We start from the raw sequence: 15819 nt of genomic DNA on the forward strand, positions 1-15819 counted from the left end.
CCTCAGACGGTAAGTGTAGACAGGGATTCAGACCCACACACCCTAGGCCCTCATCTTAAGCAGGTGCACTCACGAAGATGTTTTGCTGTCCCGGGACCACTTTTTGATCTGCGAGAGCTTGTTGATCAAAAAGATGCCCTTTCCCTGGGCTTTGCCACAAGGTTTCATGATCCAGGTGCTGGAGGGGCTTTTCCTGAACTCCTCCACGAACAGGTTGTAGTCCGCGGGCAGCATGTAGGTGACCGGAACAAAGTCTGCAAGGTGAAAAAGAGGACGACGGTGGGTGAGCTAGCCCAACAGCGGCCACGGACGGAAACACACTGCCACGGCCTTTCCGGAGGCTGCTTCATGCCCTCTGCCCCAAGCCAGCGTCTGAAGATCAAGGCCCTGTGCCGTTCACTTCCCGTACAATAACCTCATCGCCCGTGTGCTAAGCGCTTTACAAACCTGTAATGCCCACAGCAACCTGTTGTCATTCCCATTTATCAGATGAGGAAACGCAGGCCCAGAGAGATTGGTTATATAGTTCTTCCCAGGTAGGTAAAAGGATTCTGGAACTATCCGGCAGGCCAGCCCACCAGATGGAACAGGGACACGTCGTTCCGCCTGGGAACCGCCAGGTGCGGTAGTGACCGCGAATTCCAAAATGCAGCTTGCAGCTCACGCCGTTTCCCTCCATCCACGCACCGGGGACACTCTCTCCCTCGCATGCACCACATTCCCTGGGCACCCATGGAAACTCAGATCCCAACGTGAGCGCCAGCCTGCCCATTCCAGGCACACGTGGAATGAGAGAGGCGCCTGTCACTGCTGGCACGAACATGTTTAGCCACCAAAGCCAGCGGCCGCCGTCCCGGTAGCTCGTGGGACTAAGGCACTCTAGGATTCATTTAACACACGAGCCCAGTGAAAAAGGCACAAACCCAGGTAGAGGTATTTCCCGTTTTCATCTTTTTCTGCCAGAGGACTCCCTTCTTTCTCCAGCTCCTTCCTGTATCTTTTAATATTCTTCACCATCAGATCCTTCCGGGTCAGTTCATAGTGGTTCGGAAAATGGTTGACTATTTGATCGTCTGAGAGCCGATAGCCAGTTTCGACACTAAAAACGTTTCGGATGGTTTGCACACTCATCCTAAAAGAGAAGCACAGAAGGGACGTGCAGGGCGAAGGCTCAGAGGAGGTCCCCGTGGTGGCAGTTCTCATGAAAGCTCGCGACCAGAAGGGCTGGCCTGCTCCCCGAGCCCAGCACCCAGACCCGGAGATGCCCGGGCCACAGCGGCACAGCGTTGGGTCTGGTGACCGGCTGTGACCTGAACCTGAACTGAGGCAGGAGCAATTCTGAGTCCGTCTTACAGTGGGTGGTGTCATTGCCCAGCACAGAGGAGATACTCGATAAATGCTTACTGATGGGTCAATGACACCGTTGACTGCTGATTACAAACTAATGAAAAATGGCCTCCTTCAGACTCTGAAATCAGGAAAACCATTTACACAGTATTTGCACCCAAAGTCAAGAAGCACCCGGACCACTTTAAACCAAAATCACAGGGCAGGGGCGCCTAGGTGGTGGCTCATTCGGTTAAGCGTCGGACTCCTGGTTTTGGCTCAGGTCATGATCTCACGGTTCGTGGGTTTGAGCCCTGCTCTGGGCTGACAGTGCAGAGTCAGCTTGGGATTCTCTGTCCCTCTCTCTCTGCCCTTATCCCGGTTGCGTTGTCTCATCTCAAAACAAATAAATAAACTTAAAAAGAAAATCACAGGGTGATTTAAGGGCTCTGGGTCATATTCTTGTAGAAACCGATGACAGGCCAGCACCCGAGTAAATGAGGACGGTTGAAAAAGAAATTGATTCCCTCTGATCCTCTAAGAAACCCAGCCTCCCGGACACACCCCTCCACCCTACCAGCCCCTCAGAGAGGCAGGGAGGGAGGGAGGGGGCAGGAAGGACTGGACTGGCACTCACAAGGGAGCCACAGGCAAGGCAGGCTGGCATGGCTTCTTGCTCTAGGCCCCCACCCCACCCCACCCCACCCCGGGCACCAACCTACAGAGGGCCCCAAGCACCCAAAGGGTCTCTTCTGAGTCTATGATCATTAGAATGATGGGGGAGTTTTCAAACTTTTAATTATGAAAGAGCTCAACCACAAGCAAAAGCAGAGAGGAAAGTGTAAGAGAATCCATTGCTCACTTTAGGGGCTGCAACCAGGCACCCGGTCTTGTCTTGATTGTACCCCACCTGTGCCCCACGGCACTGGCTTATTTGGAAGCAATTCCCAGACACGAGATTCCAACCAAAATGCTCCTGTAAGAATGTCTAACAGTTACGGACTTCTTAATACATGATATCCTACTGGGGCGCCTGGGTGGCTCAGTCGGTTGAGCATCCGACTTCAGCTCAGGTCACGACCTCGTGGTTCATGAGTTCGAGCCCCACGTTGGGCTCTGTGCTGATGGCTCAGAGCTTGGAACCTGCTTCGGATTCCGTGTCTCTTTCTCTCTGCTCCTCCCCCACTTGTGCTCTGTCTCTCAAAAATAAATAAATGTTAAAAAAAAAATTTTAAAGATAGATACGATATCCTACTTCGTACTGCTGTCACAACTAAAAACAAGCAGCAGTGATTTCTGGATATCATCAAATATTAATCAGTGTTCATATTTCCCAAGTCATCTGATAAGTATTTTTAGAGCTTGTACAGATAAGGGTCAGGCCTTCTGATGAGTTGTTCTCTCTCTCCCGACTCGTTTAACCTACAGTCTCCCTGCTTTTTCCCTAGGCCATCTGTTTCTGGAGGACCCTGGGCCACTTGCCTTCTACGTCCTCACACGCTTCTTCCTCAGCCCAGTGCCCTGGCTCCCGTGCCACCTGTCAATCAGGAGCCATTTCTTCATGTGTTAGCAGGAATATTTCTACAAGGAGAAATGTCCCTTCATCAACAATCGGGATACCCCAAAACATAGCTCATAGAGGAAAGGCTAACTAAATGCTTGATTCTTGCCCTTTATTTATCGGTTTTCAAGATAATGAGTTGCTTCCCTACCACTCTCGGGTATGTGATGATATATTCTGGGTACCTCTTACTGCAAAGCAAGGTGCCTGGTGTTAGCAACTTAAGACAACAACCATTGGATCAGATCTTGTGGTTTTGTGGACCAAAACATTTTTTTTTTTTTTATTTTTTAATCTATTTATTGAAAGACAGAGAGAGAGAAAATGCGTAAGCTGGGAAAAGACAAAGAGAAAGGGAACGAGAGAGAGAATCCCAAGCAGGCTCTGAGCTGTCAGCGCAGAGCCTGACGTGGGCCTCGAGCCCACAAACCGCGAGATCATGACATGAGCCGAAGTTGGATGCTCAACCCACTGAACCACCCAGGTGTCCCTGTGGACCAAAATTTTGGGTAGGGCTCAGGCAAGCCTGCCTCTGCCCCATGTGGCACGGACCGAGGCCAGTCGGTGGTATTCAGCCAGCGGATGACCCCATTTGGAGGGTCCAAGAAGGCGTCGTTCGTATGTTTGGCACCTTGGTGGGCACGGCTGGAAGGCCAGGAGTGGCCGTAACTATCACACACAACACAGCTCCTCCAGCCAGAGAGGCCCCACCTGGCAGCTTGGGGCTCCCGCAGACAGTTCCCATAAAGGAAGGGGAAGCTGCTAGTTTCTTAAGGCCTGGGCCCAGACCCGTCTCACCTCGGCTCTGCTTTGGCCAAAAAAGAGGCAGAAGCGATGGCATGTCGCTTCTGAGACTAGCGCCGAGAGGCCTTGAGAGCTTCCTCCCTCCCTCCTGGACCCCAGCCGCCCCAGGAGGGCAAGCCCAAGCCAGCTGGCTGGAGGGCCACGAGAGATCTGTGGTGAGAAGCCACTGTGGTCCTGGCCAACGGCATCCAAGACCAGACAAGCCCCAGCTGGACCCCCCAGGTGACAGCAGGGGAAGCCCAGGCAGGATCAGCTAAGTCCTGCTGGACCAAAGGAACCGACCAGCCAAACCGATAAATGGGCGTGCTGTGCAAATGGTTGTTCCAAGCCTTAAGTTCTGTGGTGTTTGTCACACGCCATCAATCTGGCAATCGGTGATTAATGCATCTCCCTAGCACAGCCCTGACTCTCATGTTTCACGTGCTCCTACTTCCTGCCCTATACTCAAGCTGTGATCAGAACACAGATACAGTTTCATAATATGTTTTTCTTCAGATTTTTTGTTATACGATTTTCCAAATTGCTTTATAATTGTCCTAATTATTTTCATGGCTGCACCGTAATCCACTCGGTTAAGTTGGTTACCTTTTCCTAACCATTTGACATTTAGTTGTTTCCGGTATTTTACCCTAACCAATTTTTTTTTTAACTTTTTTTTTTTTTTAATTTATTTTTGAGACAGGGAGAGACAGAGCATGAACAGGGGAGGGTCAGAGAGAGAGACACACAGAATCCGAAACAGGCTCCAGGCTCTGAGCTGTCAGCACAGAGCCTGACGCGGGGCTCAAACTCACAGACTGCAAGATTACGACCTGAGCAGAAGTCGGCCGCTTAATCGACTGAGCCACTCAGGCGCCCCTACCCTAACCAATTTTTAAGACTCGATGGTACACAGAGTGCTTAGGACAGGAGCTCTTAAGGCACCAAAGAGCCAAAGTTACACAGTTCCGCTCTTTTCTCTCTCTGTCTTGTGAACACTGGCTCCAAGATGCTTCTTCCGTGGTAGGAAGCAGGGAGTCGCCCGACACCCTCCCCAGCGCCGATTAATTACCCAGAGAAGCCAAAAGGGCTCGCTGAGAACTGGCTAAGCCCATGGCACAGAGCCGTGGGACGCAGAGCGTAAGTACCAAACTCTCTTCTTTCAGAGCTCCCATGAAGCAGGGCTCTGGCTACATTATTTCTCTCTACCTTCGAGGACGTGAACCAAAGCCCACACAGGGGCTGCACTTCTCTACCAGCCTCTCCCCGTCTGCATTCCATGCTCCCCCCGGGGAAACTGGATCGTGGTTTAAAGCACAGGTATCCTCAGCTGCCAGGGGAGCAGAGAAAGGGTCATCCCTGCAGTGGCTGCTGGAGATGGAAGCGGGCTGCCGGTCTACACCGCACCTGGGCCAGGGCCGGGCTCTGGGAGGCTGGGACCAGCCAGACAAGGTCCTCACTGTCATCGGGTTCACAGCAGCGCAGAAAGACGGGACAGGCGGGGAAATCCCAAATCCTGGCACGCGGCACTTGCTGCACAGCACTGAGGGGAGCCGTCTGCGAGGCTGGAGGGGCACAGGTGGCTTCTAGGGCAGGAGGCTCGAGGAGTGGTGTGCGAAGGCCAGCAACCGCTGGCCGCTATCACATGCCACACGCTCTGTGCTTTACTGACTCATTCAGGCTTCCGACAGCTGTGTTTGAAGGGAAAGGTCAAGTCCTCTGCTAAGGGCCACACAGGCAGCAGCGGGGGAGCCAGGGTGTAAAGCCAGGCTCGACGTGCCTCCAGCGTCTGGACGTCTAACCGCCGGATGCGTGGCGTCCCCGAAGGATGGGCTGAGGAGGCAGAGAGCACCGCCCGTCTTAGCGGGTCGGCAGGGGAAAGCGTGCCGGCGGCTGCACTGGGGCGTGGGGGGGAAGGAAGTGGCTGGAACAGCAGGGAGTGGGTCTCAGGGAGTGGGGGACGCATAGGGTAAAAAGGCCTCCGGAGACCCACCAGCTCCCCTCCCTCAAAGGTTCGCTCAGGGCTCTGGGCCCGGGAGCTGCGGAGGATGGGGCCCGGCGAGATGACCACGGATCTGTGTTCGGGCGCACGACCCTGCCAGAGGGTGGAGGCCGGCCTGCGGCGGGAAGCACACCAGGCCCGGACAAGGGAGGACACGGGACCTCAGCCCACGAGGAGGGGGAGGCGGGGCGGGGGCAGGAGGCGAGGACAGCTCTCAGCTTTCTGGCTGGAAGGAGCACCACCGGGGAGTCAACACAATTGCTCTCCCGTTCGTGCGTCTCCCTCACTTTTCGGTTGTCGTTACCCAGTGCAGCCAGCGCCCTCTGCCCTGCGAGAGGAAGCAAGGGAGGCACAGGCCCCTCCCCCGCGGTCCCCTTCCCCAGCGCCGGGGAATAAGGCACTGACTGGCACCACCGGGAGGGGCCTCTGGCTTCTCGCCCGACCCCCCACGGGATTCGCCAGGCCGAGTTGTGCAGAACCGTCCTGGGACTTCTGACGCCAGGCTGGTAAACGGGACTGTGAGGGCACCCTGCAACGCATGCTCCCAAAGAGCTTGGGATGAAAGATGTGTCCGGGGGGGGGGGGGGACGCCCCTCTGAGAACACAGCCTGTGCCTGGGCTACCGCCATTCACAAGACTGGTAAGAAGCCTTCAGGGCCGCCTGCGCGGCTGAGTCAGTTGAGCGACTCTTGATTTCCGCTCAGGTCATGATCTCGCGGTTTGTGAGACCGAGCCCTAGGGTCGGGCTCCGTGCTGACAGCGCACAGCCGGCTTGGGATTCTCTCTCTCCCTCTGTCTCTCCCCCGCACGCACCTGTGCACGCTCTCTCTCAAAAATAAATGAAAATAAATGTTAAAAAAGAAAAAAGCAGGCTTCGGAAAAACAACCAAATCCTGCTTTTCGTACTTACCAGTAGAAGTTCCAGTCCTCGTTTTCTGTCACTTGGACCCATCCTCTCTTTTCAAAGTTATTTATCAGCACCGACTTCTCGATATCAGTGACCCATTTCACTTTCCCTGCCATAATCCTGGAAGAAGTCAACTTGTTAGAGTTTTGAAACGGCAGTGGCTACAAGCTTCCCCTTCGCACACCCCAAGTTCGACCTGCTGGGCAGTGGTTCTCAGCCAGGGGCCACTCTGGCCCCCAGGGGACATCTGGCTGCGTCTTTTTTTTTTTTTTTAAGTTTATCTATTGATTTTGAGAGAGAGAGCAGGGGAGGGGCAGAGAGAGAGTGAGAGAGAGAGAATCCCAAGCAGGCTCCACACTGTCAGTGCAGAGCCTGATGCGGGGCTCAAACCCACGAACCTCAAGATCTTGACCTGAACTGACATCAAGAGTTGGATGCTTAACCGAGTGAGCCAGCCAGGCGCCCCTGGCCTCGTCTTTTGTTGTCACAACCGGGGGCAGGGAGGCTTCTGGTATCTAGTGAGTAGAGGCCAGGATGTTGCCCAATACCCTGCAGTGGACAGGACGCCCCTCCCCCCCCCCGCCCCAAAGCAAGTCCCCCAGGCCAAAATGTCAACTGGGCCAAGGCTAAGAGATCCTGGCCTAAGCGGGGGAGAAAGACAGCAATCGGATAATCGCCACCCAGTGTACATCACGAGGCACGAGGCAGGGACAGCACTGGGGCTGTGAGAGCCACGGCAGGAGCTGCCCATCAGGGTGGCTGGGGAGAACCACCCTGAGCAGGAGGCCCTGGAGCTGACTTCCAAAGGGTGGGAGAGAGCGCCTAACCCAGCGTGAGCGCCCCCAGCGCTCCCTGCCCCCTCCCCTGCCCCGCTCCAATTCACTCTCTGTAAGTGCCGGTGACGCTTACGTGTTTATCTGACCCCGTCACTCCCGTCTACCAGTCTCCGTGGCTCCCCAGTGAGCTTAAGATATGCAGACCCCTGCCCCTCACCCGCTTCTCCTTCCCCTGCTGTGTTCTCACCACACTGGACTGCTCCGCCCACACTCCACCCCGGGACCTTGGCACATGCTGGTTGTCTCTGCCTGCAGCACTCTCCCTCCCTCCCTGCCTGGCTAAGCTGCTGCCCACTCACCTGCCAGCATTAGTGAATGTCACCTCCTCCACAAGGCCTCCCTGACGCCAGGTACACAGGCACACAGCCCCTCAGCACTCCCGCAGTTCTGTCCCAGCTAGAGGGCAAGGGGGACGGCCTTCTTCCTCGCTGCTTCGTGCCCAGGGCCTAGCACTGTGCCTGGGATGTGGTGGATGCCCCATTCAGACTGACCGACCATGGCCCCAGGCCTGTCAGTACCACGGTGTGACTTGGACAAAGTTAAAAGGTGGGCACCCAGGTCTGTGCTTGCTTTCGGAGAGGGAAAGAGAAGGCACTCCCGTGGGGCTCTCACACGAAATCAGCCCACTGCCTCCTCACCCGCCGGCAATGGCGGTGTCAGAGGAGGGACTGTGGTAAGAGCGCGGGCTCTAGGGCTTGAGTCTGAGGCCCAGTTCTGACACTCACTTGCTGTGTGACTCTGGACAAGTTACTTAACCTCTCTGAACTTCTGTTTCCGTAGGCGTAAAATAAGAGGAACGGCAGCAACCACCCATCTCACGGGGTTATAGTAAGGATTAACTGAACGAACACGTTAAGGCACTGAGAACAGGGCGCTCAAGAAATATCTGGTGTTATGACTGTCATCGTCCCCCTTATGGGTAAGGAAGCTGCAGCTCAAAGATTAAGAACCTGTATGAGAATCAGACTGAACGCTGGGGCGCCCGGGTGGCTCAGTCGGCTTAGCGTCTGACTCTGGCTCAGGTCATGATCTCACGGTTCGTGGGTTCGAGCCCCACGTCGGGCCCTGTGCTGACAGCTCAGAGCCCGGAGCCTGCTTCGGATTCTGTGTCCCCCTCTCTCTCCGCACCCCGCCCCTGCTTGCACTCTGTCTCTCTCTCTCAAAAATGAATAAACATTAAAAAAAATTGAGGGGCGCCTGAGTGGCTCAGTCGGTTAAGTGTCCGACTTTGGCTCAGGTTGTGATCTCACGGTTCATGGGTTTGAGCCCCGCGTCGGGCTCTGTGCTGACAGCTCAAAGTCTGGAGCCTGCTTCGGATTCTGTGTCTCCCTCTCTCTCCGATCCTCCCATGCTCACACTCTGTCTGTCTTTCTCTCTCTCTCAAAAATAAATAAACATTAAAAAATTAAAAAAAAAAAAAAAAAAGGAATCAGACCGAACGGGGCGCCTGCGTGGCTCAGTCAGTTAAGCATCTGACTCTTCATTTCGGCTCAGGCCATGATCTCATGGTTCGTGAGATCGAGCCAGCACAGAGCCAGCTTGAGGCGCTCTCTCTGCCCCTCCCCCGCTCGTGCCTGTGGGTGCCCATGCTCGCTCTCACATGCTCTTTCAAAATAAATAAATAAACATTAAAAAAAAAAAACCATACTGAAGGGACCCATGGTGCCCTGATTTGAAGTGAGGGTGACCCGACTCTGAAGCACCACCTCTTTTCACACAGTCCTCTGCCTCCCTGGCCTTCATTAGGATGATGCCAGTGGCCATGGGGTCAAGGTAATCGTCCTCTGTGAGCCAGAAGGTGCCATATGACAACGTAAGGCTGTTAACGTGGAGAGTCAGCAGTCACCGCACAGAAACGACGGTAGGGGCAGCACGGGAGCCAGATCCCCACGGCTGTTACCCCGCACCCCTCACCGAGCAAACCCCCCACAGTGTCAAGACCCACAGTGGAGCCCGGGAGCCCGGTTCCCCACTTGAGTGCGGCCTCTAAGAGCCTGTATCCCTGCCCAATCCGGCTCCAGCTCTGCTCTGCCCCCTCCAGTACGACTGCAGTCTCCAGGCCAGAAACGCCCACATCACCACCACCACCAGCAGGGGCGAAGTCCTACATCTCAGCGTGCCCCTGCCCCCTGGCACAGGTGCTGACCCACCCCGGGTGACCCAGCACAGTGCCTGATACCTGCCCTGTGCTTTAACAGTCAGAAAATACTTCCGGGGGGCCGGGGCGGGGGGAAGGGGGGAGTTGTCCTGGGTGGCTTAGTCGGTTAAACATCCGACTCTTGATTTCCGCTCAGATCACGATCTCGCAGTTAGTGAGATCGAGCCCCACGTCGGGCTCGGTGCTGACAGTGAGGAGCCTGCTTGGGATTCTCTCTCCCTGTCTCCCTCTGCCCCTCCCCTGCTCATGCTCTCTCTCTCTCATACTCTCTCAAAAATAGTAAGTAAACATTTAAAGAAAATGCTTCCCAGGCACGATCCCCAAAACCAATAAGGCAGACAGGACAGATATTCTCATCCTCACTTTACTGAGCAAGGACACGGAGCCTTCAAGGGGAGGTTTTCTTGGTGCGCCCCCGCCCCCCGCCCCCGGCTCCCCCTTTCCATCGTGTGGACAATGGGTGCTAAGGAAAACCAATTGCTCAGGCCGGACCCACCATAGGCACTTATGGAGCCAACAGGAACGTCCAATTTCTCTCCTTCAGTGACTCGTGCTGCGGGTTCTTACCTAAAACAAAACGAACACGCAGACGAAATGTACACAGCACAAGACCGAGAGACAGAGAACACCGCAAGCCCGCGCCTCGCCACGGTATCCGGGACACACGTCTTCTGCCGAACAAGGGCACGCCGCCAGATGCTTCGGGGCCTCACTGTGCTAAGTATCTCTGAATCCTATTACTTTCTGGCTCCCGCGGCCTCGTTGAGCTGCCGTGACACTCCTTCATTTCGCGCACCCCTGCTTGGGCGAAACACCACCACCTCCCCACTGCTGCTCCGGATCCAGCTCCGCCAATCACACAAGGCGCGGTTCAAAGGCCGCCTCCCCCAGGGAGCCGCTCTGGTCACCTTTTCCCTCCACCGAACCTCCTGCATCCCTCTCCTGGGACAGTCGGCACACAGAACTTCCTGGCTTGTGTTTTAGTTCTCTGCGTACGTTCCTTCTAGAAGTGTGCGAGGTGAGGGCTCTCTCGGTCACCTGTTTCCTTCTCATCCCACCGATTCTTTCTAGGTTCAGGTGGGAGCATTTGCAACAGAGATCACAGTCCCTTCGGCCGGCCCCATTATCTCCAGATGGCGGGCTCAGTTGGTGAAACACGCGACTCTTAATCTCCAGCTTATGAGTTCAAGCCCCACACTGCATGTAGAGATTACTTAAAAAAAAAAAAAAAAAAAAAAAGGAGGAGGAGGAGGAAGAGGAGGAGGGGCGCCTGGGTGGCCCAGTCAGTCAAGGGTCTGACTCTTGGTTTCAGCTCAGGTCACGATCTCACAGTTTGCGAGTTCGAGCCCCACGTCGGGCCCGGTGCTGACAGTGCAGAGCCTGCTTGGGATTCTCTCTCTCCCCCTCTCTCTGCCACCACCCTGCTCGCTCTCTCGGTCTCTCTCTCTCAAAAACAAATAAACTTAAAAAAAATTAACAGCAACAAAAAAGGAGATCTGGACACAGACACAGGCAGAGAACGCCATGTGACGACACAGGGTCGTACAGACACACGGGGAAGACGGTCACGGGAAGATGAAGGCAGAGATCACAGTGATGGTGCCACAAGCCAAGAAAAGTCTGGGTCCGCCAGAGGCTGGAAGAGGCGAGGAACCCGCCCCAGATTCTTCAGAGAGACCGTGGCTCCACCGACACCTTGATTTCAGACTTCTCGCCTCCCTGAGCCACCCACTTCGTGGCCCTTTGGCAGTACGGCCCTCGGAAACTTACGCAAAATAGAACCGTCCCAGACACGAGGAGACGAAGAAGAAACTTCCACCCATAAAGGGCTTTAAATACGCATGTGGGAGCGAGAGCACAGCACAGTGATGGGCGACAGGGCAGACCAGTTATTGACGGTTAAAAAAGAAGAAAAAGAAACGAACTCAGGCCACCTCTCCTTTAAAGACACACAGGACTTCTTTTCAGAAATGCACCGAACCAGCACGGTCACCACCACGGAGAACCAACGACGAGGCAGCCTGGGAGGGGCCAGAGGACCGGATGGCAGGTTCCTCTGCACCTGAACCCTAGAGACGGTTCGTTTCCGGTGCTCGCACGCCCACGGGTGCTCACTAGTTCTCTTGGGGCCTCGGCACTCCCCCCCAAAACGGGAATGAAAGCCACAGGTCCTTCATGGTATTGTGGGGGTCACGGCACGGTCGGCAGGTGTGGGCCTGGCACACCACAGGGACTCCGGTTCACTGGGTTGGAAACGAGTGCCTCAGCTCTCCCTGATTCGGCCCTGCACACTCCTCCACTCCGCCCCACCTGCAGTGGGCCCACCGGGCCCTTGGCTGGGTACTGGCGACCCTCCCCACCCTCTCGGGGTCGGTAATTGCATTTGTATGCTATCACTAGAAACAACGGCTACCATTCACGGAACACCAGGACCCACGGGGCACAGAGCTGGGCAGTTTGCACCCGCTCTTCTCTACCACGGGTACCGTTCTGGCTCCTGGGCTGCCGGGGGGCAGGTGTTCTCCCCATTTATAAGATGGGGACAGTGGGGCTCCAAGAGTAACGGGCAGAGCACAGATAGCAGCCTGAGGACACCCACACTCGCCTCCCTCCCACAGTGTCGACTGTCAGTTCACCTACAGGGCCGGGGGTGGGCTGATTCGTCTCTGTCCCCCCAGCACCCAGCCGGGGCCAGGCGCAGTGAAGGGGGCTCGAAATGGTCTGCGGAACAGGCGAAGGAGCCAGCTGGCCAATCCGCCCCCCGCACAGAAGCTGGGGCTGCCTCCTTCCCAACCCTAAGAAATACTAAGCCCTGTGCCTTAGAAAAATCAAGAAATACCTGACGTCAGATGGTCTTCCTGTTACTTCCTCCTAGAAGAGGAAAAAAAAAAAAAAAGCTAGGTTAACGGTAGCCTGCAATGAACTTGATAGGTCACCTCTCTAGTGGTTCCCAGGAACTGCGCGTTAAAGCCATTCGGTCTGCTGCTTTTCAAACTGAACATCAGAAAACCTAACCCAGAAAAACAGTCAGTTGTGTGCTGATCTCTACGCTGACCGTGCTCGAAATCATAGCGGACTGCTGTCACCTCCTAAGGTACGTCAGCCAGGCAAAGGCATTCGGAAACCAGGCAGTTGGCAATTTTCAGAACACGACGTGGGACCCACTCCTGGGGCCGGTGGGTGGGACCTTCGTAAGCGTGAGGACAGGCTGGCACAGGGATGGCCCTGGGGTCTGTGCTTCAACAGCCTAGCTTCTTTCTCACCCACCCCCTCAGCACCGACAGCCGCTCTGTGCCGGGTCCGTGACGGGAGCCACAAAGCTGCCTGGGACGAGGTGCCCGTGGACGGTGTTGATCCAGGGAGGCAAGAAACACACCCCATCCGCTGAGGGCCCCAGCGGCAAAGTACGTCGGCGCCCCAACAAAGCTCAACTGTGGTCCTGAGGGGGAAGTGGCTACTAATTCATCCAGCAGCAAATGGTGCCAGCTCTACTCCAGAAGATTCCAGATCTGTCTATGTCTCTCCCCAGCGTCCCCGTAATCCCAGATGACCACGGCAGGCTCCCACTGGCTTCCCTAGTGCCGGCCGCACCCCAACGCACCCATTCTCCGCCCGGCAGCAGACTGACCCCTTTCACACGCACCAAGCAAATCGCGTCACCCTGCCCCTAAGCCTCCAGGGGCTTCCAGAACAAAGCACCCAGAATAAAGCTGTCAGTCTGCCGATGACTTGCAAGGCGGACCCCGTGAAATCTAGGCTTCCCGTCACCTCTCGGGCCTCGTCTCCAGCACCCTCCCCACGCACCAGCTCTCTTCAGCTGCTCACACCCACCAAGCCGCATCCTGTATTGAGGCTTTGCTCTTCCCCCTGCATCTGGCCCCTTCGCAAAGGTCAACCTTTCCGAGTGGCCTTCCCAATTCCCAACCACTCACCACGCTGTCGCTTTGCTTTTCGGTGGCACCCCGGCTGTGCCCAATCGTTCGGTCCAGGGCCAACTCAAAGCATGGCCCGTGAACCCGCAGCAGCCGCACCACCAGGAGCTTGTTAGAAAGACACATTCCTGAGCTTCCCCCAACCCCTACACCGAGGCACACGCTCAGACTCTCTGGGGGTGGGGCCCAGGAATCTGTATCTTAATAACCTCTCAGGTGAGATTCCTACCCCTGCCCAAGTTTGAAAAGAACTGGTCTAGGGGCGCCTGATGGCTCAGTCGGTTGAGTGTCTGACTTCAGCTCAGGTCGTGATCTCATGGTGTGTGGGTTTGAGCCCCGCGTCAGGCTCTCCGCACTGTCAGCACAGAGCCTGCTTCTGAACCTCTGTCCCTCTCTCCCTGCCCCTCCCCTGCTGGTTCTCTCTCTCAAAACTTACCCAGTAAACATTTTACAAGAATCTTCAAAAAGAACTGGTCTAGTTCATGAACTCGGTGACTCCCTATCTTTGACACACACATCTCCCACCAGGAGAGCAGACATGTTGTTCCGCATTATTGCCTACTGAATCCCCCGCGTCCAGAATAGTGTCTAAAAACAGCAGGTGCTCAATCAATATTTGACAAATTAACTAAAATAAGGATGGGAATTCCCTCCGCACACCATCAAACAAGTGCTGTCTGCGCCAAGTAGAGAACGAGGCACGGCCCAGCCCCACAGGGGCCGTCAGTCCTGCAGGGGACAGAAAACCAGTAAAAGCACCCACAGATTCCACAGCTTTTCCAGGGGCCTGAAGCAGACCTGGAGTTGGGCGGATTTCTGCTGAGCGAGAGAACATCTCGGGGAATAGCTGGACCTACAACCCCAGGAGGACAGAACTTTGCCAAAAGGCCTTTCACATCCCGGAGTTATGACTACATCCAGTTACAGCCACGACAGCCATTCAGGAGAAAAAGCAGACAGAGGGAAGAACTTCCATTCATAGAGTCACTGCACTTTTCTGGGTCCAGCCATAAAAAAAAATAACAACAACAACAAAAACCGAAGCCCTCTCTGTCTCCATCCCCACTGCCCCCCCCCCCCCAACACTCTGGTCAGTATCACTTTCAACAAAGTCCCAACGAGCCCAGGATTCTAAGGGCATTTCGATTCCTTTCCGGCCAGTCTTCCTTGAGAAGGAAAAAAAAAAAAAAAAATGCCACCCTTAAAGAAAACAATAGCTCATAGTGAAAAACAAGGACTTTCCGCACCGCTGTATGGCCACCATCCATGTCCACACCCCACCGGGAGGCAGTGCCAGCCTCCACAGCAACTACTCAGCACTATTGGTAATCCCCCGGGGAACAGAGCAAGCCCAACCTTTCAGCGCTGCCACAAGCCAGCACTGAAATGTGCTCATTAAATGTTTTCGTGAACAAAGAACCTCTCTGCAAACCGTAAACTGCTTACAATAGGATACTTTTACTTCTCGAACGAATGCCCTGTAATGCCCCAGCTACTCTACGGGGTGCATGGCTACCTACCCACTCACTCCCACTCCCTTTGAGTGATGAGGGCACGGGGAGGGGCAGTGCCTAGGTCCCATCCCTCAGAGAAGGGCGAGCGGGGGGGGGGGACACGAATCTGTCTCCAGACCACAGCTGCCGCCACAGGTACACCGCGCCCTGCAAAAGATGCCGAGAGAAACAATACAGACTGCAAATGAATGGGAAAAGCCCAGGAACGATGAAATGCGGGGATAACCCATATGAAGAAGAATGCAATTACAACGAGCGGGCAGCACAAGGGAAGTCACAGGAACTCGGAGGAAAAACAGGGGCACAGTGATCGGCGCAGGCTTCCCGGGGGCCGCGGGTCCGGCAAGCAGCATCTAAACCACACGGTCGCGGCCGCGTAGACCCGGGCGCCCACGCTCGCTCGCGCATGCGCACCCGCCCACCAGGAGCGGCCACACCCTCGTCCGGGGAGGCGGCGGCCTCGGCGGCGGGACCTCACCTGCGGGACCTCACCGGGCAGGGCGGCCCCGCGCCGGGCCCCGGCCCCGCCTCCAGCCCCACTCCGGCGCCGGCAGCAGGACGCCGCTCGCCGCCCCGCGGACCGGCCCGCCGCGCGCCGCGCTCTACTTCCGGGGCGGCGCTCTGGCAACCGAAGACGCGGCCGCTGGCGCCGCGACTGCTTCCGGGGTCACATTTTCCCGGCCGCTCCCTAGGCCCCCCGCCCGCCGCGCGCTCGGCGGAGATCCTAGAAGAGCCGGCCCTCCATCCCCGGGAACCTCGCAGCCTTCAGGACCCAGGAATGAGGTTGAGAAGGGTCAGGG

The 15819-nt window shown here is 55.9% G+C and overlaps 1 protein-coding gene across 3 annotated transcripts in view; it reads right to left on the reverse strand.

The window, feature by feature from the left end:
- TTLL1 (tubulin tyrosine ligase like 1) overlaps positions 1 to 15566 on the reverse strand; it is a 31350-nt gene extending 15784 nt beyond the window's left edge. For 2 of the 3 annotated variants that reach the window (XM_030320852.1, XM_030320849.1), the window contains exons 1-6: positions 15498 to 15566; positions 12413 to 12444; positions 10070 to 10140; positions 6583 to 6699; positions 924 to 1132; positions 74 to 254 (exon numbers count right to left, since the gene is read on the reverse strand). In XM_030320852.1, coding sequence (XP_030176712.1) covers positions 74 to 254; positions 924 to 1132; positions 6583 to 6695 — 503 coding nt within the window. In that variant the 5' untranslated portion in view covers positions 6696 to 6699; positions 10070 to 10140; positions 12413 to 12444; positions 15498 to 15566. The remainder of the gene's footprint in view (positions 1 to 73; positions 255 to 923; positions 1133 to 6582; positions 6700 to 10069; positions 10141 to 12412; positions 12445 to 15497) is intronic. The other variant, XM_030320851.1, reaches the window with a different exon arrangement.
- Positions 15567 to 15819: the final 253 nt, after the last annotated feature.

Source organism: Lynx canadensis, chromosome B4 (assembly GCF_007474595.2).
Source record: "Lynx canadensis isolate LIC74 chromosome B4, mLynCan4.pri.v2, whole genome shotgun sequence".
Taxonomy (NCBI): Eukaryota; Metazoa; Chordata; class Mammalia; order Carnivora; family Felidae; genus Lynx; species Lynx canadensis.